The following is an 18,443-nucleotide window of genomic DNA, read 5'->3' as shown; positions in this document are numbered from 1 at the left end:
GGGCCCTGGCATTCCACCACCGTGGGGGAAGGGTTTCAGCCAGGGGTCAGGGGGGCCTTTATGGTTTCAGCATGAAAGGCTCTAGTTACCCCTCTGCATGGAGTATGTACTGTATAGACAATAAAGCTCTGCTACACAGATCTGTGCAATGTAATAATACAAAACTGATCATCAATAAGGCAATCATTTCCCCACAGGGAGGAAGAATGTGATTGTGCTGATCGATGATGTGGAGAGCGCCAGTGATGAAGAGAAGAAGAGGATTCTGAAATATCAGCCAAGTATAGAGAAACTGGCCAAGGAACTTATCCTTTTTGGAAAAGAGGACAAGAAAATGTTCATTAACCAGATAAAAATAAATGAATATTGGAAAAAGCATCAACAGATCCAACACATCATCCGAGGTAATGAATTCATCTGTGTTATGTTGCTGTTTCCCTCCTCAGAAGAGCTTACACTCTAATGCCCGCACCACAATCATAGCAACACACGGACCAGCTATGGCCATATTTGTGTTTCATGTATTAAATCTACTAGTATGATTTTGGCCCCATGTATTGGGGAAATGTGCACGGCTACTTGGAGTCTGCAGTGGAAGAGCATGTGACACAGTGACAACACAAGAGAACAATTGGGAGCAGGGGCAGACTGACCATTTGGAAACTTGGGCACTGCCCAAGGGCCCGGGGTCAGTAAGAGGCCCCATGAGATGCCCCTGGTACCTTTTTCATAGGCTTTTTTGAGTTTGGGCAAGGACACAGGGGCCCCATGATCCCCTATTGCCCGGGGGCCCCATGAGTTGTCAGTCCGCTCCTGATTGAGAGACAGGAACAGAGTGTTGTCAGCTTGTAACAGGAAGTGCCTGGAGTAGTCAAAATCACCGGGATTATTTAGTGAAAGTTATAGTTTAGAAAAAAACAATAAAATTACTTTTTAAATTGAATTAACATATTAATCAGGACTTTTCTCAGCTGTAACTTCCCCCACCTCTGTCTCCGCCCCTCTGCTCCCCGCTCACCGATATCACTTGTAAAGGCAGAAGTCCGGCTTCTGTGCTTACAAGGGACAGTTTGTCCCCCAGTGGATCCCATAGATCTGATCTCCTGAGTGGCTGCCACTGAGTGCAGAATGGGGACAAAGGAGATGCAGGTGCAGTGCGGATACCGACACCCCCACATGATGATCTACCTGCAAGTGAGAGAGGCGGAGCCACCTACAGTGTGGGAGGAGTTACTAGATCCAACTGGGTGCTTCAGCTTAATACAGCAACAAAGGTAAGATGTGGAAGATGGAGGGGGGAGAAGATGGGGGCAGTGGGGGGGGGGGGGATTGTATGCAGAGGTCAGAGATGAAGAGGGGTGAAAGTGAGATGTGGATGGGGGATGCAGAGGTAAGTAGCTGTGGAAGAAGGTCCAACTCTGCACTCTGTGTGTAACCCCCCCAAACTGTCTCACCCACCCTCTCATACCACTTCACCTACCCCCGATACCACTTCACCTAACCCCTCATACCAATTCACCTACCCCCCCAATACTACTTCATTGACCCCATAATGCCTCACTCTTCCTCTCATACCACTTCACCTACCATACATACTGCTTTTCTCATTCCCTCATACCACTTCACCTACCCCCCAAACCACCTCACCTACCCCCCATACTGCCTCATCTACCCCCTCATACCACTTCACCTACCCCCCCATACCGCTTCCCCTACCTCATACCAATTTGCCTACCCCCAGTATTACTTCAATGATCCCATACTGCCTCACTAATCCCCTCATACCACTTCACCTACCCCCCATACCGCCTCACCTACCCCCCATACTGCCTCACCTACCCTCTCATACCACTTCACCTACTCCCCATACTGCCTCACCTACCCTCTCATACCACTTCACCTACCCCCCATACTACCTCATCTACCCCTTCATACCACTTCACATACCCCCCATACTGCCTCACTTACAACCCATACTGCCTCACCCACCCTCTCATACCACTTTACCTACCCCTCACACTGCCTAATCTGCCCCTTCATACCACTTCACCTACCCCCCATACTGCCTCACCTACCCCCCATACTGCCTCATCTACCCCCTCATACCACTTCACCTACCCCACCATACTGCTTCCTCTACCCCCTCATACCAATTCACCTACTCCCAATACTACTTAATTGACCCCATAATGCTTCACTCATCCCCTCATACCACTTCACCTACCCCCCCCCCCCCATACCGCTTCACATACCGCTCATACTGCCTCACCTACACCCTCATAACACTTCACCTAACCTCCATACTGCCCCACAGAACCCCATACCACCTCACCTACCCCCCCATTATTCCTCACCTATCCCCATACTGCTTCACCCACCCCCTCATACTACTTCACCTATCCTCCATACCACCTTACCTATCCTCCATACTGCCTCATTCACCCTCTCATACCACTTCATCCACCCCCATACTTCCTTACCCACCCCCCATACTGCCTCACCTACCCCCTATACCACTTAACCTACCCCTGATACCATCTCACCTACCCCCCATACCACTTCACCTACCCCCTATACCAACTAATCTAACCCCTCATACCACTTCACCTAGCACCGATCCGCTTCACCTACCACCCCCCCCCCCCCCCTTACCTACTCACCTATCCCTCATAGTGTCTCACCCACCCCCTCATACTACTTCACTTATCCCCTATACTACCTCAGTTCCCCTCTCATACCACTTAATCCACCCCCCCATACTGCCTTACCCACCTCCAATACTGCCTCACCTATCCCCCATAGTTCCACACTCTCCTACCCCCCATACCCCACCTCACCTACCCTCCACACCATCTCACCAACCTCCCATATTGCCTCATATGGCTTCATCTACCCCCCATACTGCCTCACCTTCCCCCTCATACCACTTCACCTACCCCCCATACTGCTTCACCCCCTACATACCACTCACCTTCTCTCTTCCAGGTATAGCACCTTCCTCTATCCCTTCCTAATCACTGTGCATCCCTGTCACCTACCTAATCCCCCCAGGTTATAGCAACTCCCACCCATCTCCCACTAATTTCACCTCTCTCCTACTCTCCTAAACCGTTGACAGTCAACAATAAAACAATGCACTCCCTATGTGGCTGGCATCTTCTTTCATTTATTCCTAAAGTGGTATTCCTGCCTAACCATAACTACTCTCAGAAATGTAACACTCACTTACTACTGACACCTGAACTCTGTGTCCATATACGCCATGGCCAATATTCAGCACTATGACAACCACCTCCAATATTCGTTGCACCACCCTTTTTTTTCCGCTTGCACACAGGACCACTGCTTTCAGAAACACCCCCATAGCCAACCTTACTGAGCAGTGTAAGAGGCACCATCTTGTGTCTCTCTTAGAGTCTGAGAGCTGACCCCCCCAGAAAATAATTATCTACTGCCCTGCAGGGCTGTGCAGTGCAAATTAAATACTCAGCTGTTTCTATGTGTCACTTCCTCTCCGGCTGGATGCCCTCCATTGCTGGTCACTGACGTTCTCTAGAGTTTTCCTGTCATTGAGGAGGAGACACTTCACTTGTTTGGACTGGAAGGGAGCAACGCATGAAGTAGGTGAGCTTTTTCCCTGCTGTCTGCTGCAGCTGGATGGTAGAGTGACCAGGTCCTTATTAACATAATACTGTGAACCCTTTAAAAAAAAAGGTGTTTGATTCATCAGTTCGACTCACCATGGATGGAAAAATGTACAGAATAATGAAAGACAAAAAGATGAAAGGTTGCTGAGTTCTCTGTATTGATTTCCTCTCTTTTTTCCTTTTACAGCTCACAACAGAAGACTGTGGGTAAGTCATAACATTGGGTGACAACTTTTATCTGTGACATCACAGTGATGGCTTGCTTACTATTAGTCCAATACATGGTGACACGCAATGCCCACTGACCTATTTCTGGCCGTGTCTCCATTAATAATGTACAGCTCTGAGCAGTGATACAAGTGTACAATCATTACTGCAATCCACAATACAGAGGTGATGACTTTACATTATTAAGTGTCCAATGTGAGAAACAATGATATCCAATAACTTGGGAAGTTGGTATTCTGTAACCCCTAATATGACATTTGGGTGATTTTCTGTAGCCCAAAACCTGAAATTGAGGCACTTTCCCATAACCCATAACCTGATAGTGAAGTAGTTTTGTATACCCTAAAATTGGGGTGGTATCCTGTAACCCATCACCTGACATTGGGGTGGTATCCTGTAACCCATCACCTGACATTGGGGTGGTATCCTGTAACCCATCACCTGACATTGGGGTGGTATCCTGTAACCCATCACCTGACATTGGGGTGGTATCCTGTAACCCATCACCTGACATTGGGGTGGTATCCTGTAACCCATCACTTGACATTGGGGTGGTATCCTGTAACCCATCACCTGACATTGGGGTGGTATCCTGTAACCCATCACCTGACATTGGGGTGGTATCCTGTAACCCATCACCTGACATTGGGGTGGTATCCTGTAACCCATCACCTGACATTAGGGTGGTTTTCTGTAACCCATAAAGTGACATTGGGGTAGTTTCCTGTAACTCATAACCTGACATTGGGGTGGTTTCCTATAACCCATCATGTGACATTGGGGAAGTTTCCTGTAACACATAACCCAAGATTGAGGTGGTTTTCTGTAACTCATAACCTGACATTGGGGTAGCTAACTATAACCCATCATGTGACATTGGGGAAGTTTCCTATAATCCATAATGTGACATTGGGGCAGTTTCCTGTAACTTGACATTGAGGTAGTTTCCTGTAATATAACATTGGGGTAGTTTCCTATAACCCATCGTGTGACATTGGGGCAGTTTCCTGTAACTCATAAACTTCATTGGGAAGGTTATCTATGACCCATAACCTGAGATTTGGATGGTTTCCAGTAATATTTAACCTGACATTGAGGTGGTTTCCTGTAACCCATTATGTGACATTGGGGCGATTTCCTGTAGCTTGTAGGCAGGTAGGTTTTCTCCACTGTTGGTGATGCTCAAATCAAGTGACACCTCAGCCTGGAGAGGAAGTCCAAGAATAACAACATTTCTCTTGGGTTTCCTGGGTCAATGGAGCAGTGTTCCGGTTGGCTACAGTGAACCCATGTGACCCTTGGCGGCCACCTGGGGTCAGCAGAGTCTATCTGTCCCTGCCCTTGGGGTTTTGGTACTCTCCTGGTGTGTGGCTGGTGTAGAGAGAGAGACCCGCTTGTTAGGAAAAGTAACTAGCGGTAGGAAAAGGTTCCTGATGAGCAGGGAAAGGTTAGGGAAGAAACTTCCCTCTTGGGATCAGATTAGCCAGGCCGGGCTGCACCGTCTGAAACAGATGTTGTTGGCACCTCTCCGCCACATCTAGCTAGGAGTTATTCCCCCAGCGATGCTCTTCTGCCAGTGTGTTAGTAACATTGGCATTCTGTTTAATACAAGTTCCAAGTTTTACTGTAACTGGACTCTGTATTTACTGCTTGTACCACACAGCACCTCCCTACAAACTCATAACCTTCATTGCGGCAGTTTCCTGTAACCCATAACCTGAGATTTTGATTGTTTTCTGTAACCCATAACCTGAGATTTTGATTGTTTTCTGTTCCCTTTAACCTGACATTGGGGCAATTTCCTGTAACCCATAACCTGACATTGGGGCAATTTCCTGTAACCCATAACCTGACATTGGGGCAGTTCCCTGTAACCCATAACCTGACATTGGGGCAATTTCCTGTAACCCATAACCTGACATTGGGGCAGTTTCCTGTAACCCATAACCTGACATTGGGGTAGTTTCCTATAACCCATAATGTGACATTGGGGCAATTTCCTGTATCCCTATAACCTGACATTGGGTTGTTTCCTGCAAACTGTATCCATGACTCCAAGTCAACCTAAGCTTCCATAGATGCTAGAAATTTGTACAAATATATTTTATTCAGTCAAATATTTATTGGGTCTTACTGCTGCAGGGCATTTATGTCTTTCCTCTTTTTCAGGTCACAGAATGTTGGAAATACAGATGGCATTTTCTGGCTTTCGTCTTCATTGTTTTGTTTATCCTGCTTGTTGCATTGATAGTGTATGTATTCCTTCATCATCCCTACAAGACATGGCACATAAAGAGCCCACAGAAACATGGCTGACAACAGATCTTCTCAGCTTCTGGAATTGTAAAATAATCCTTCCTCTAGAACAGGCATGTCATACTTTCAGGCACTTTATATTGTTAATCAGTAATCGTTCACAGCGCCGTGTAGTTTCTGAACTCATGAATAACATGCTGTGTATAACCAACATATGATCAATAAAGAATGAAGTCTCTCAATTTCTAGTTACAGTCTGTGAAAGAGAAGTCCTCTAGTATGGTGCAATGACATATTCATTCATGGTGACCTCTATGACCAATCTGTGACCCCCCTCAGGTGCTCCTGCACTCACCAGAGACCTCTGACCTCCTGGTCTTAGTATAAGAGTTAACCAGACTTGTGGATATCTCCCCTCCCGGGTTCTTCTAGTTACTCCAACACTCCTTAGATGTCACTGTCCAGGACCACACCTGCCTCCAGACCACACCAGTATCATTTGAGTAAGGAAACCTAATGCTCAGCCATCTCTCCAGTGACTCCAATACTGGAAGTGGCAGCTCTCTGCAGGACACATGCTCAGGGTTGTCCACATACCATCATCAGCTACAATCCCTCAGCTGAGATGAGCTTTCTTTGTGGGTCCTACTGCAGCTCACAATCAAACAAAATGAAAAACCGAGAGTACGGTGACAACGGTGGTGACGATGTTTCATCTCCTGAAGCATTGTTACAGCTACTTCCTTCCTACCTACAATCCAGCGATGACTGCCCGCTGGAGATGTGACCACAGAAAACATTTGTTTTGTTCAGATTCATTCATTAGATTAATAATTTCATTTTGTCATATTCGTTACTTTAGAATGATTCATTTTCAGAATTTGTTTTGTATCTTCGGATCCGTTACGTATATTCCTTATTTTCAAATCAATTTGAAATTATTTGAATATGAATTAAAATGCGAAAATTATTTAGAACTTGAAATGGAAACATGTTGTAATAAATACATTAAAGTGTTACTAAACCCACAACAGTACAATCAGTCTGTAGATGCAGTAAAGCGTGCTTGTTATACTCACTGTGGAACCTAAGGGGTTAATCCTCTGCATTGCGCAAAAAGGCTGTTTGATCCTGTCTTATCTGATCCTCCCCTTCTTCCAGTACCCCCCTCTTATCTCCTGATAAGACATATTGTATGGAGTCACCCTGCACATGCTCAGTTTGGTGTGTATTGCTAGAGAGTTTTTTTTTCTTGGAGAGTGCAGAGCCAATCAGCACTGCCCAAACAGAGGTAAGGTGTTCTGCATCCTCCTAGAGCAGAAAGAAAACTCCTACAAGCTTTAACGAGTGCTCTGCTGGACACTGATAGAAGTCACAAGACTGCTATATACTGCTGATGAGAAAAGGTATTTAGCAGTTAATATTTACCAAAATAATTGCATTTCCATGTTCTGTGTACTGTGGGAGACCAGATATAGTGAATGCGGGGTCCAGGGAGACAGGATATAGTGAATGCAGGGTCCGGGGAGACAGGATATAGTGAATGCAGGGTCCGGGGAGACAGGATATAGTGAATGCGGGGTCCGGGGAGACAGGATATAGTGAATGCGGGGTCCGGGGAGAGCGGATATAGTGAATGCGGGGTCTGGGGAGAGCGAATATAGTGAATGCGGGGTCTGGGGAGAGCGGATATAGTGAATGCGGGGTCCGGGGCGAGCAGATATAGTGAATGCGGGGTCCGGGGCGAGCAGATATAGTAAATGCGGGGTCCGGGGCGAGCAGATATAGTGAATGCGGGGTCCGGGGCGAGCAGATATAGTAAATGCGGGGTCCGGGGCGAGCGGATATAGTGAATGCGGGGTCCGGGGAGAGCGGATATAGTGAATGCGAGGTCCGGGGAGAGCGAATATAGTGAATGCGGGGTCCGGGGAGAGCGGATATAGTGAATGCGGGGTCTGGGGAGAGCGAATATAGTGAATGCGGGGTCTGGGGAGAGCGGATATAGTGAATGCGGGGTCCGGGACTAGCGGATATAGTGAATGCGGGGTCCGGGGAGAGCGGATATAGTGAATGCGGGGTCCGGGGAGAGCGGATATAGTGAATGCGGGGTCCGGGGAGAGCGGATATAGTGAATGCGGGGTCCGGGGAGAGCGGATATAGTGAATGCGGGGTCCGGGGAGAGCGGATATAGTGAATGCGGGGTCCGGGGAGACCGGATATAGTGAATGCGGGGTCCGGGGAGACCGGTTATAGTGAATGCGGGGCCTGAGGAGAGCGGATATAGTGAATGCGGGGTCCGGGGAGAGAGGATATAGTGAATGCGGGGTCTGGGGAGACCGGATATAGTGAATGCTGGGTCCGGGGAGACCGGATATAGTGAATGCGGGGTCCGGGGAGACCGGATATAGTGAATGCGGGGTCCGGGGAGAGCGGATATAGTGAATGCGGGGTCCGGGGAGAGCGGATATAGTGAATGCGGGGTCCGGGGAGAGCGGATATAGTGAATGCGGGGTCCGGGGAGAGCGGATATAGTGAATGCGGGGTCCGGGGAGAGCGGATATAGTGAATGCGGGGTCCGGGGAGAGCGGATATAGTGAATGCGGGGTCCGGGGAGAGCGGATATAGTGAATGCGGGGTCCGGGGAGAGCGGATATAGTGAGTGCGGGGTCCGGGGAGAGCGGATATAGTGAGTGCGGGGTCCGGGGAGAGTGGATATAGTGAATGCGGGGTCCGGGGAGAGCGGATATAGTGAATGCGGGGTCCGGGGAGAGCGGATATAGTGAGTGCGGGGTCCGGGGAGAGCGGATATAGTGAGTGCGGGGTCCGGGGAGAGCGGATATAGTGAGTGCGGGGTCCAGGGAGAGCGGATATAGTGAGTGCGGGGTCCAGGGAGAGCGGATATAGTGAGTACAGGGGATATGTGGATGACCTCAAACTACTCATCTGGCCAGCAATGAGACCTGAGCACAAAACAACTAAAGACATGCTCCCAACCCTGTGGAAGTCGAAAATCACTTTAATGTTGAGTTAAAAAGCATGACATGTAGGAGTGCCCCCATTGATACATCACCAAGTCAGTGGACAGGAGAGACACAGATTCCCAGAAGCTGGAGGAGGACACATGATGCTCAGTAGGATGCTCAGCCCAGAAACCTCAGGACAATGGTAGGAGTGTGTGTATGGTGGTCTCTGGGATCACTGAGATGGCGCATCCCCCCATGAGTTATGTTTCCCCAAACCAGGCAGAAGACCGCCGAACAAGGGCTGGTGAGGGCAAACTGGAAGCCTAGGAGAACACAAACCATGTCAAGCCAAAGGAGAGAAGCCGGTCATCATGATAATATGTTTCGGGGACTTTTCCGTTCCTCAGATCACGTGACTAGGATCTGGCAATCAAAATATATATATAGGAGGAGCCAGGGGAGTGTGTCATCCTTAATAGCCACCCACAGATATTAACCCCTCTGTAGCTAAACAGCTCTAAAACTAAATAGAAAATGTATTAAAAACATAGATAAATTATTTGCACAATAATTGATAAAATCATATATCAAGTGGACTCCAAAGACTTGCTGGTAGGTGAATTGGCTCCGGTCTAAATTGTCCCTAGTATGTGTATGTATGAATGTGAGTTAGGGACCTTAGATTGTACGCCCCTCGGGGGCGGGGACTGATGTGAATGTACAATATGTGTGTAAAGAGCTGCGTACATTGATGGCGCTATATAAGTACCTGAAATAAATAAATAAGTGAGCTTACTACTTACTAAAAAAAAAACGTTAAAAACGCCCCTCAAACGACCCACTTTCAAAGCTTTCAGTGTGAACTAGGCCTAAGGGACAGAGTGTTGTCACCCTATAACAGAGCCAGAATAAGGCAGAATCGCCTAGGATTATTTTACTTAAAACTGCACATTTAAAAACACTGAAAATTACTTCAAAGAAGTAATTAATGTGCTAAAATGTATTTGAGATTGTAACAATTGGAATTACTGTACATATATTATAGGAGCTTAAGGAGAAACTTCACCTAAAGAAAACATTTTTGTATACAGTATCTCCCAGAAGTGAGTCCCCCTCACATTTGTGTAAATATTTGATTCTCTCTTTTCATGTGACAACACTGAAGAAATGACACTTTGCTACAATGTGACGTAGTCAGTGTACAGCTTGTATAACATGGAAATTTGCTGTCCCCTCAAAAAATCTCAACACACCGCCATTAATGTCTAAACCACTGGCCACAAAAGTGAGTCCACCCCTAAGTGACAAGGTCCAAACTGGGCACAAAGTGTCAATATTTTGTGTGACCGCCATTATTTTCCAGCACTGCCTTAACCCTCTTGGACATGGAGGTCACCAGAGCTTCACAGGTTGCCACTGGAGTCCTCTTCCACCCCTCCATGTCCTCATCACTCAGCTGGTGGATGTTAGAGACCTTGCACTCCTCCACCCTCCATTTGAGGAGGCCCCACAGATACTCAATAGGGTTTAGGTCTGGAGTCATGCTTGGCCAGTCCATCACCTTTACCCTCAGCTTCTTTAGCAAGGCAGTGGTCATCTTGGAGGTGTGTTTGGGGTTGTTATGTTGGAATACTGCCCTGCGGCCCAGTCTCTGAAGGGAGGGGATCATGCTCTGCTTCAGTATGTCACAATACATGTTGGCATTCATGGTTCCCTCAATGAACTGTAGCCCCCCCAGTGCCAGCAGCACTCATGCAGCCCCAGACCATGACACCCCCACCACCATGCTTGACTGTAGGCAAGACACACTTGTCTTTGTACTCCTCACCTGGTTGCCACCACATACGCCTGACACCATCTGAACCAAATCAGTTGATCTTGGTGTCATCAGACCACAGGAGACGGTTCCAGTAATCCATGTCCTTAGTCTGCTTGTCTTCAGCAAACTGTTTGCGGGCTTTCTTGTGCATCATCTTTAGAAGAGGCTTCCTTCTGGGACGACAGCCATGCAGACCAATGTGATGCAGTGTGCGGCGTATGGTCTGAGCACTGACAGGCTGACCCCCCCACCCCTTCACCCTCTGCAGCAATGCTGGCAGCACTCATACATCTATTTCCCAAAGACAACCTCTGGATATGATGCTGAGCACATGCACTCAACTTCTTTGGTGGACCATGGCGAGGCCTGTTCTGAGTGGAACACAAAAAAATGGCAGTTGGCTAGTGCAGAGCCGCCTGGAAAGTGGTTAATTAAATCCTATGCGGAGTAATATATCACTACAAAAGTAAATGCGATATTTGTATTTATTCGATCACTTAGATCATGAAAAAAGGTTGACATTGACATGGTGAACATGTTGCAATCATATTAAAATCAAAGAATTAAAATAAAGAACCGTTTGGCGTCTTCAAAAGTGGCTGTGTAGGCAAAAATGATCAATATGAGGCAATGGAATTTCCTTTCTGTATTCATCTGCAGTAAAGTTCCATATTGTGTAACCTAGTGGAATCGTTTTCTTCTTTAGCTGTTCCTTCATGAACATCGCAGTAAGGATGGATGAACTCCTAGGAATGGAATAGTGGATAATGATGAATATAGAGGAGACGGGATAATCATCATGACATCAGCCTAATAGGATGCACATATTAAATTAATAAGATATATCTCTCTTTACCTTCTCAGTGACTGTGCCATAATATAAGCATTGTGGGTATAAACCTTCCTGGATAACCAACATAGATGGAAATGAATCCACAGTAAAAAGTGACTCTAAAAGTGAATAAATATTAAATGATGAGGAATAAATACCAATAGTGCTAGAGTGCCATGAAATAAATTAACGTGAATTACCATGAGGAAGGCCAGAAAAAATTCTTCTCACTATAGATGTGAAAAAAACATTGGTGTATATGAAAAGAGGTGACAGTCCAACTGACAACTCATGGGGCCCCCGGGCAATAGGGGATCATGGGGCCCCTGTGTTCTTGCCCAAACTCAAAAAAGCCTATGAAAAAGGTGTTGGTTATGTGTTATAGAAGACACTGGTAGTGATGAGGCAGAAGTATGACTTTACTTGTGTGGCTTAAGTTATGAACATACAGAGCACATTTCAGCAGACAGATTACTTCCTGAAGAGATGATAGAGAAGAAGGAAGAACCAACAAGTCTTCAGATATACACAACTAGTAACCTTTAGTGTATAGTGCCATCTACTGGTCAAGTGATATTAACACACAATACTATATAGTACATTCTGTTGTATTCCCAAATAAAAAGGTACCAGGGGCATCTATTGTGACAGTGCCCGAGTTTCCAAATGGTCAGTCCACCCCTGGTCCAGAGTAGTTAATATGGATATTCCAATAAAGACATTCAAACATCAATGGTTCCTCTTGTACATACCCCTCTAGGAGTTCCAAAAATTACTCTTTTTGAAGAGTTGGTGCTGTTCCTATAAAGATGCGTGAGAATGATGTCCCATATCGCTGGCTGTATAACACACGGTATATGGTATATACAGTGAGGAACAGAAGTATTATTATTATTATTATTATTATTACTACGAGTTTATATAACACCAAAGGGTTTGCTCAGCGCTGTACAATAGAGGGGGGGACAATACATGGCACAGTACAACAACAACAAACAACGTACGAGGGGTAAGAGGGCCCTACTCTTTCGAGCTTACAATCTAGGAGGGAGGGGGTAAAGGTACAGTAGGAAGTGACTGAGGGGAATGAGGGGTGGGAGGAAAGAGGGAGAATGGCCGTTAAGTGAGGGTGGGGTAGGCTTCCCTGAAGAGATGGGTTTTGAGGGAGCGCCTGAATGTGAAGAGGGAAGGTGACAGTCTGATGGATTGGGGCAGTGAGTTCCAGAGGATGGGGGAGGACCTGGAGAAGTCTTGCAGTCGTGCATGGGAGGAGGAGACCAGGGAGCAGGATAGAAGGAGGTCCTGTGAGGAGCGAAGGGTACAGGTAGGGCAGTACATGGGGATCAGGTTGGTGAGGTAGTCAGGGGCAGTGTTGTGAACGGCTTTGTAGGTCAGGGTTAGGAGTTTAAACTTGATGCGTTGGGCAATCGGGAGCCAGTGGAGGGAGAGGCAGAGGGGGGTGGCAGAGGTGGAGCGGGTGGTGAGGTGGATGAGTCTAGCCGCTGAGTTCAGGATGGTCTGGAGCAGGGAGAGCCTGCACTTGGGTAGGCCGGTGAGAAGAGAATTACAGTAGTCAAGGCGTGAGATGATGAGGGAGTGTACTAGAAGTTTGGGGGTGTCAAGGGTGAGGAAGGTACGTATCTTGGCAATGTTGCGAAGATGGAGCCTGCATGTGTTTGTGAGTGATTTGACATGCGGTTGGAAGGAGAGGTTCGAGTTAAGAATGACGCCAAGGACTTTGGCTTGCGGGGCGGGAGTGATAGTGGAGTTGTTGGTGATGATGGATAGGATGGGGGGGGGGTGTTGGCAGGGGGAAAGAGGAGGAGCTCGGTTTTGGAGAGGTTGAGCTTGAGGAAATGTAGCGACATCCAGTCTGAGATGTCATTTAGGAGGTGAGTGATGCGGGCGGAGATAGTGGGGGTGAGGAGAGGGGTGGAGAGGTAGATTTGGGTGTCGTCAGCGTAGAGGTGATAGTTGAAGCTGTGAGTGTATGAGTTTGCCCAGGGAGGAGGTGTAGATGGAGAAGAGAAGGGGTCCAAGGACAGAGCCTTGGGGGACCCCAACAGAGAGGGGGAGGGAGGGGGAGGTGGCACCATTGTAGGTGACACTGAAGGAGCGTCGGGATAGGTAGGATGAGAACCAAGAGAGAGCAGTATCTCTGATGCCAAGGGAGAGTAGTTTATTAAGGAGGAGGGGGTGGTCAACTGTGTCGAAGGCCGCAGAGAGGTCCAGGAGAAGGAGGACAGAGTAGTCGCCCTTGGCTTTGGCGTTTAGTAGGTCGTTAGTGATTTTGAGGAGGGCAGTTTCGGTGGAGTGTAGGGGACGGAAGCCGGACTGTAGTGGGTCAAGGAGGTTATTGTCTGTAAGGTGGGAGCTTAGGCGATCGTAGACTATGCGTTCAAGGAGCTTGGAGGTGAGTGGCAGCAGGGAGATGGGTCTGAGGTTGTTGGGGTCCGCGGGATCCAGGGAGGGCTTTTTGAGGATGGGGGTGATATGCGCGTGCTTTAGGGGGGAGGGGAATACGCCAGTAGAGAGGGAGAGATTGAAGATGTGGGTGAGGGAGCGGATGAGGGAGGCGGGGGGTGACCGGAGGAGTTGAGAGGGGATAGGGTTCAGGGGGCAGGTAGTGAGGCGGGCTTCTGAGAGGACTTTGGCGACTTCCTCAGTAGTGACAGGGCTGAGGGAGTGCAGTGCGGGGGGGTAATGGTGGGCGGGGCATTGGGAGAGGTGGGGGGCAATGCGGTTGTGAGGGCAGAGGAGGAGGGAGATGAGGGGGTGATGGGGGTGAGGAGGCTAGGTGGGGAGGTAGATTGCAAGTTGACGATGTCCTTACGGATAGCGTCAATCTTGTTGTGGAAATGGGTGGCAATCTCGTGGGCGGTGAGAGAGGTACTGAGTGGAGGAGGGGGGGGAGAGAGCAGGGAGTTGAAGGTGGAGAAGAGTCGGCGGGGGCAGGAGGAGAGGGTGTTGATTAGGTTAACAAAGTAGGCCTGCTTGGCGGCGTGGAGGGAGGAGGTGTAGATAAGAAATGCAGATTTGTAGAGGGAGAAAGTATGAGGGGACCTGGTTTTGCGCCACAGTCTCTCTAGTGCGCGACTGCGACGTTTGAGGCGTTTAGTGCTGTCGGTCTGCCAGGGTTGGAGTGGTCTGGGTTTGATGATGCGTGTGGTTAGGGGTGCCAGAGAGTCTAGGGCAGCTGACAGTGAGTAATTGTACAAGGTGGTGGCTATGTCAGGACATGACAGTGAGAGGATGCTGTCGTGTAGGCGGTCGGCGGCAGAGTGGAGGGGGGCCGGGTTCAGGTTGCGGAGGTTGCGGCTGGTGATGGTTTGGCGTTTTTGAGGGGGGGAGTTGGGGGAAGGGGAGATGGAGAAGGTGATGAGGTGGTGGTCGGAGAGAGGGAAGGGGGTGTTAGAGAACTGGTTGAGGGTACAGAGGTGGGAGAAGACAAGGTCCAGGGTGTTCCCTCCGAAGTGGGTGGAGGATTGAGTGTGCTGTGTGAGCGCGAAGGAGGAGGCTAGGTGGAGGAATTGGGAAGTAGTCGGGTTGTTGTCGTTGATGGGGATGTTGAAGTCCCCGAGGATGATGGTCGGTAGCTCAGAGGAGAGGAAGAAGGGGAGCCAGGTGGCGAAGTCATCCAGGAAGCGGGGTATGGATCCGGGAGGCCTGTAGATCACTGCAATCCTAAGGGGGGTGGGTGAGAAGAGTCGGATGCAGTGCGCCTCAAAGGAGGGGAAGGAAAGAGAGGGTGGGTTAGGGAGGACCTGGAAGGTGCTAAGCGGTGATAGGAGCAAGCCGACACCACCACCTCTGCGATCGCTCAGTCTTGGTGAGTGGGTCCAGATGAAACCTCCATGGGTGAGTGCCGCAGGGGAAGTGGAGTCAGTGGCCTGTACCCAGGTTTCGGTGACTGCTAGGAGGTTGAGGGAGCGGGAGATGAAGAGGTCATGGATGGCGGTAAGCTTATTGCAAACCGAACGGGCATTCAGGAGTGCAACCGAGAGAGGGGGGATAGATATGGGGAGGAGGGGTACATGTATGAGGTTGAGGGGGTCGCGTCGGCTGGCGTGAGCAGGGGGGGCTATAGGGGGGGGGTGGGGTGGTGAGGGACCAGGGTTCGGGGAGATGTCTCCAGCTGATATGAGAAGGAGGAGGGTGAGGAAGGTGGCGTGGGAACGGGAGGTGTAGGAGCGCTTGGGTCTGAAAGTGGTGGCAAGTGGGTCAGCGGGGAAGTGGAGTAGCAGGAGGAGGTGGTGGGTGCCGTAGTGGGGAGAGGGGAGAAGTGAGGGGGCGATATAGAGCTGCTTAGCGGGGGTGGGTGGGTAGAGGAAGGCTGTTTTAGGGATGGAGGAGAGGAGGACGAGGAGGAGGAGCGCGGGTGGCATGTTGGGGTGAGCGGGGTGCAGGAAGGGTCGGGTGGGTGAGGGGGTGCTGGTCAGGGATGGCAAAGCAGTGTCCGAAACGCCGTGGGAGGTGGCTGGTAGTCCCAGGTGGGGTGGAGGGCAGGGGATCCCTGGTGGGATGGTGGCCGTGCTATCCCTGGTGGGGTAGTAGCGATCCCTGGAGGGATAGTGATTTAGGGTCCCTGGTGGTTAGGGTTTCCGGTGGATGGTGGGATCCCTGAGTGTGTCCCTGGTGGCTGGCGGTGGGATGGTGGTTGGGCTCCCTGATGGGTAGTGGGTGCCCCTGGTGGAGTACCTGGTGTCCTGGGTCCTGGAGCGTCGGGGTGGAGGTGGATCCCTCCTATGTTAGGAGGACCGTTGGTGGTGGTGGTAGCTTCCCTGGAGGAGCGGAGGCGTCCCGCCGCGATTCCAGCCACGGCCGGCAGGAAACACAGCGGCTTCGGGTGCCGTGGTAGGCCTCAAGCCGCTTCGGACCGCCGGAGCTCCGCTGGAGGGACGGAGTGTCTGTGGCCCCTTCAGGGTGTTGGTGGGGACATCGGCAGCAGGCTCAGGTGCCCGGATGGCAGCGGATGGGGCGCGGGGGCACCGGAGCTGACGAGCACGTGGCTGCTCCGGGCGAGCTGGTACCCGGTGGTCGGGGATGGACCCAGGGCCAGTGAGGGGGGCCCTGGGGAGGCTGGCTGATCGGCGGGGACCGGGGAACAGAGCAGCAGCAGCCTGGGCTGATGCCCAGCGATCCGGGTCGGCCGCGCCAAAAATCGAGGCCGCGGCTTCGGGTGCCGGGTAGGCCGCAAGTCCCGGAGGTCCGGGAAAAAGGTCCAGTGGCCTTACCTGGCTGACGAGCAGGGACCGGAGAATCGTGGGGCCCCCGTGAGGGTCCGCTGCTGCCCAGATGGCAGCGGATTGGGGCCAGGGGAGCAGGAGCTCGCCAGCGCACGTCCTTCTCGCCAGACGTCCGGAGTTGGATATGTGAACCCCCTGCGATTTTGCAAGTTCTCCCACTTCTCCATCATGGAGGGGTCTGACATTCACATTGTAGGTGCATTCCCACTCTGAGAGACAGAATTCAGGAGATCACATTGTATGATTTGTAAAGAATGTATTTGTCTCGCACGGCTGAACATAAGTATTTGAACACCTGAGAAACAGCAAGATTTCTGGCTCTCAAAGACCTGTTACTGCGCCTTTAAAAAGTCCACCTCTACTCCACTCATTCATCTAACTTAGTAGCACCTGTCTGAGCTCTTTAAAGACACCTGTCCATCCCACAGTCAGACACTAACTACTACCATGGGCAAGACTAAAGAGCTGTCAAAAGACACCAGAGACAAAATTGTGGACCTCCACAAGGCTGGAAAGGGCTACGGGTCAATTGCCAAGCAGCGTGGTGAAAAGAGATCAACTCTTGGAGCAATTGTTAGAAAATGGAAGAGGCTAAAGACGACTGTGAGTCTCCCTCGGACTGGGGCTCCATGCAAGATGTCACCTCGTGGGGTATCACTGATGATAAGAAAGGTGAGGAATCAGCCCAGAACTTCAAGGGAGGAGCTGGTCAATGACATGAAGAGAACTGGGACCACAGTTTCAAAGGTCACTGTCGGTAGAACACTACGCCGTCATGGTTTCCAATCATGCATTGCACGGAAGGTTCCCCTGCTCAAGTCATCACATGTCCAGGCCCGTCTGAAGTTTGCCAATGACCATCTGGATGATCCAGAGGAGGCATGGGAGAAAGTCATGTGGTCAGATGAGACCAAAGGAGAACTTTTTGGTCTAAACTTCACTCGTCGTGTCTGGAGGAAAAAAAATGGATAAGTTGCATCCCAAGAACACCATCCCTACTGTGAAGCATGGGGGTGGTAACATCATGCTTTGGGGGTGCTTTTCTGCGAAGGGGACAGGATGACTGCACTGTATTAAGGAGAGGATGAATGGGGCCATTTATTGTGAGATTTTCAGCAACTACCTCCTTCCCTCAGTCAGAGCATTGAAGATGGGTCCTGGCTGGGTCTTCCAACATGACAACGACCTGAAGCACGAAGCCAGGAGAACCAAGGAGTGACTCCGTAAGAAGCATATCAAGGTTCTGGAGTGGCCTAGCCATTCTCCAGACCTAAATCCAATAGAACATCTTTGGAGGGAGCTGAAACTCCGTGTTGCTCAGCGACAGCCCCAAAACCTGACAGATCTAGAGGAGATCGGTGTGGAGGAGTCGGCCAAAATCCCTGTTGCAGTGCAAACCTGACCAAGAACTACAGGAAACGTCTGACCTCTGTAATTGCAGACAAAGGCTTC

The 18,443-nt window shown here is 49.9% G+C and overlaps 1 protein-coding gene across 1 annotated transcript in view; it reads left to right on the top strand.

Moving 5' to 3' along the window:
* LOC149437866 (uncharacterized) overlaps positions 1-18,443 on the top strand; it is a 43,036-nt gene that overhangs the window by 4,066 nt on the left and 20,527 nt on the right. Inside the window, exons 3-5 of the mRNA XM_089660549.1 lie at positions 198-404; positions 3,835-3,854; positions 6,045-6,188. Coding sequence (XP_089516675.1) covers positions 198-404; positions 3,835-3,854; positions 6,045-6,188 — 371 coding nt within the window. The remainder of the gene's footprint in view (positions 1-197; positions 405-3,834; positions 3,855-6,044; positions 6,189-18,443) is intronic.

Source organism: Staurois parvus, unplaced genomic scaffold, assembly GCF_062004578.1.
Source record: "Staurois parvus isolate SC_StPar_1 unplaced genomic scaffold, SC_StPar_1.0 ptg001252l, whole genome shotgun sequence".
Classification (NCBI taxonomy): domain Eukaryota; kingdom Metazoa; phylum Chordata; class Amphibia; order Anura; family Ranidae; genus Staurois; species Staurois parvus.
This window is presented reverse-complemented; position numbering and strand designations above follow the sequence as displayed.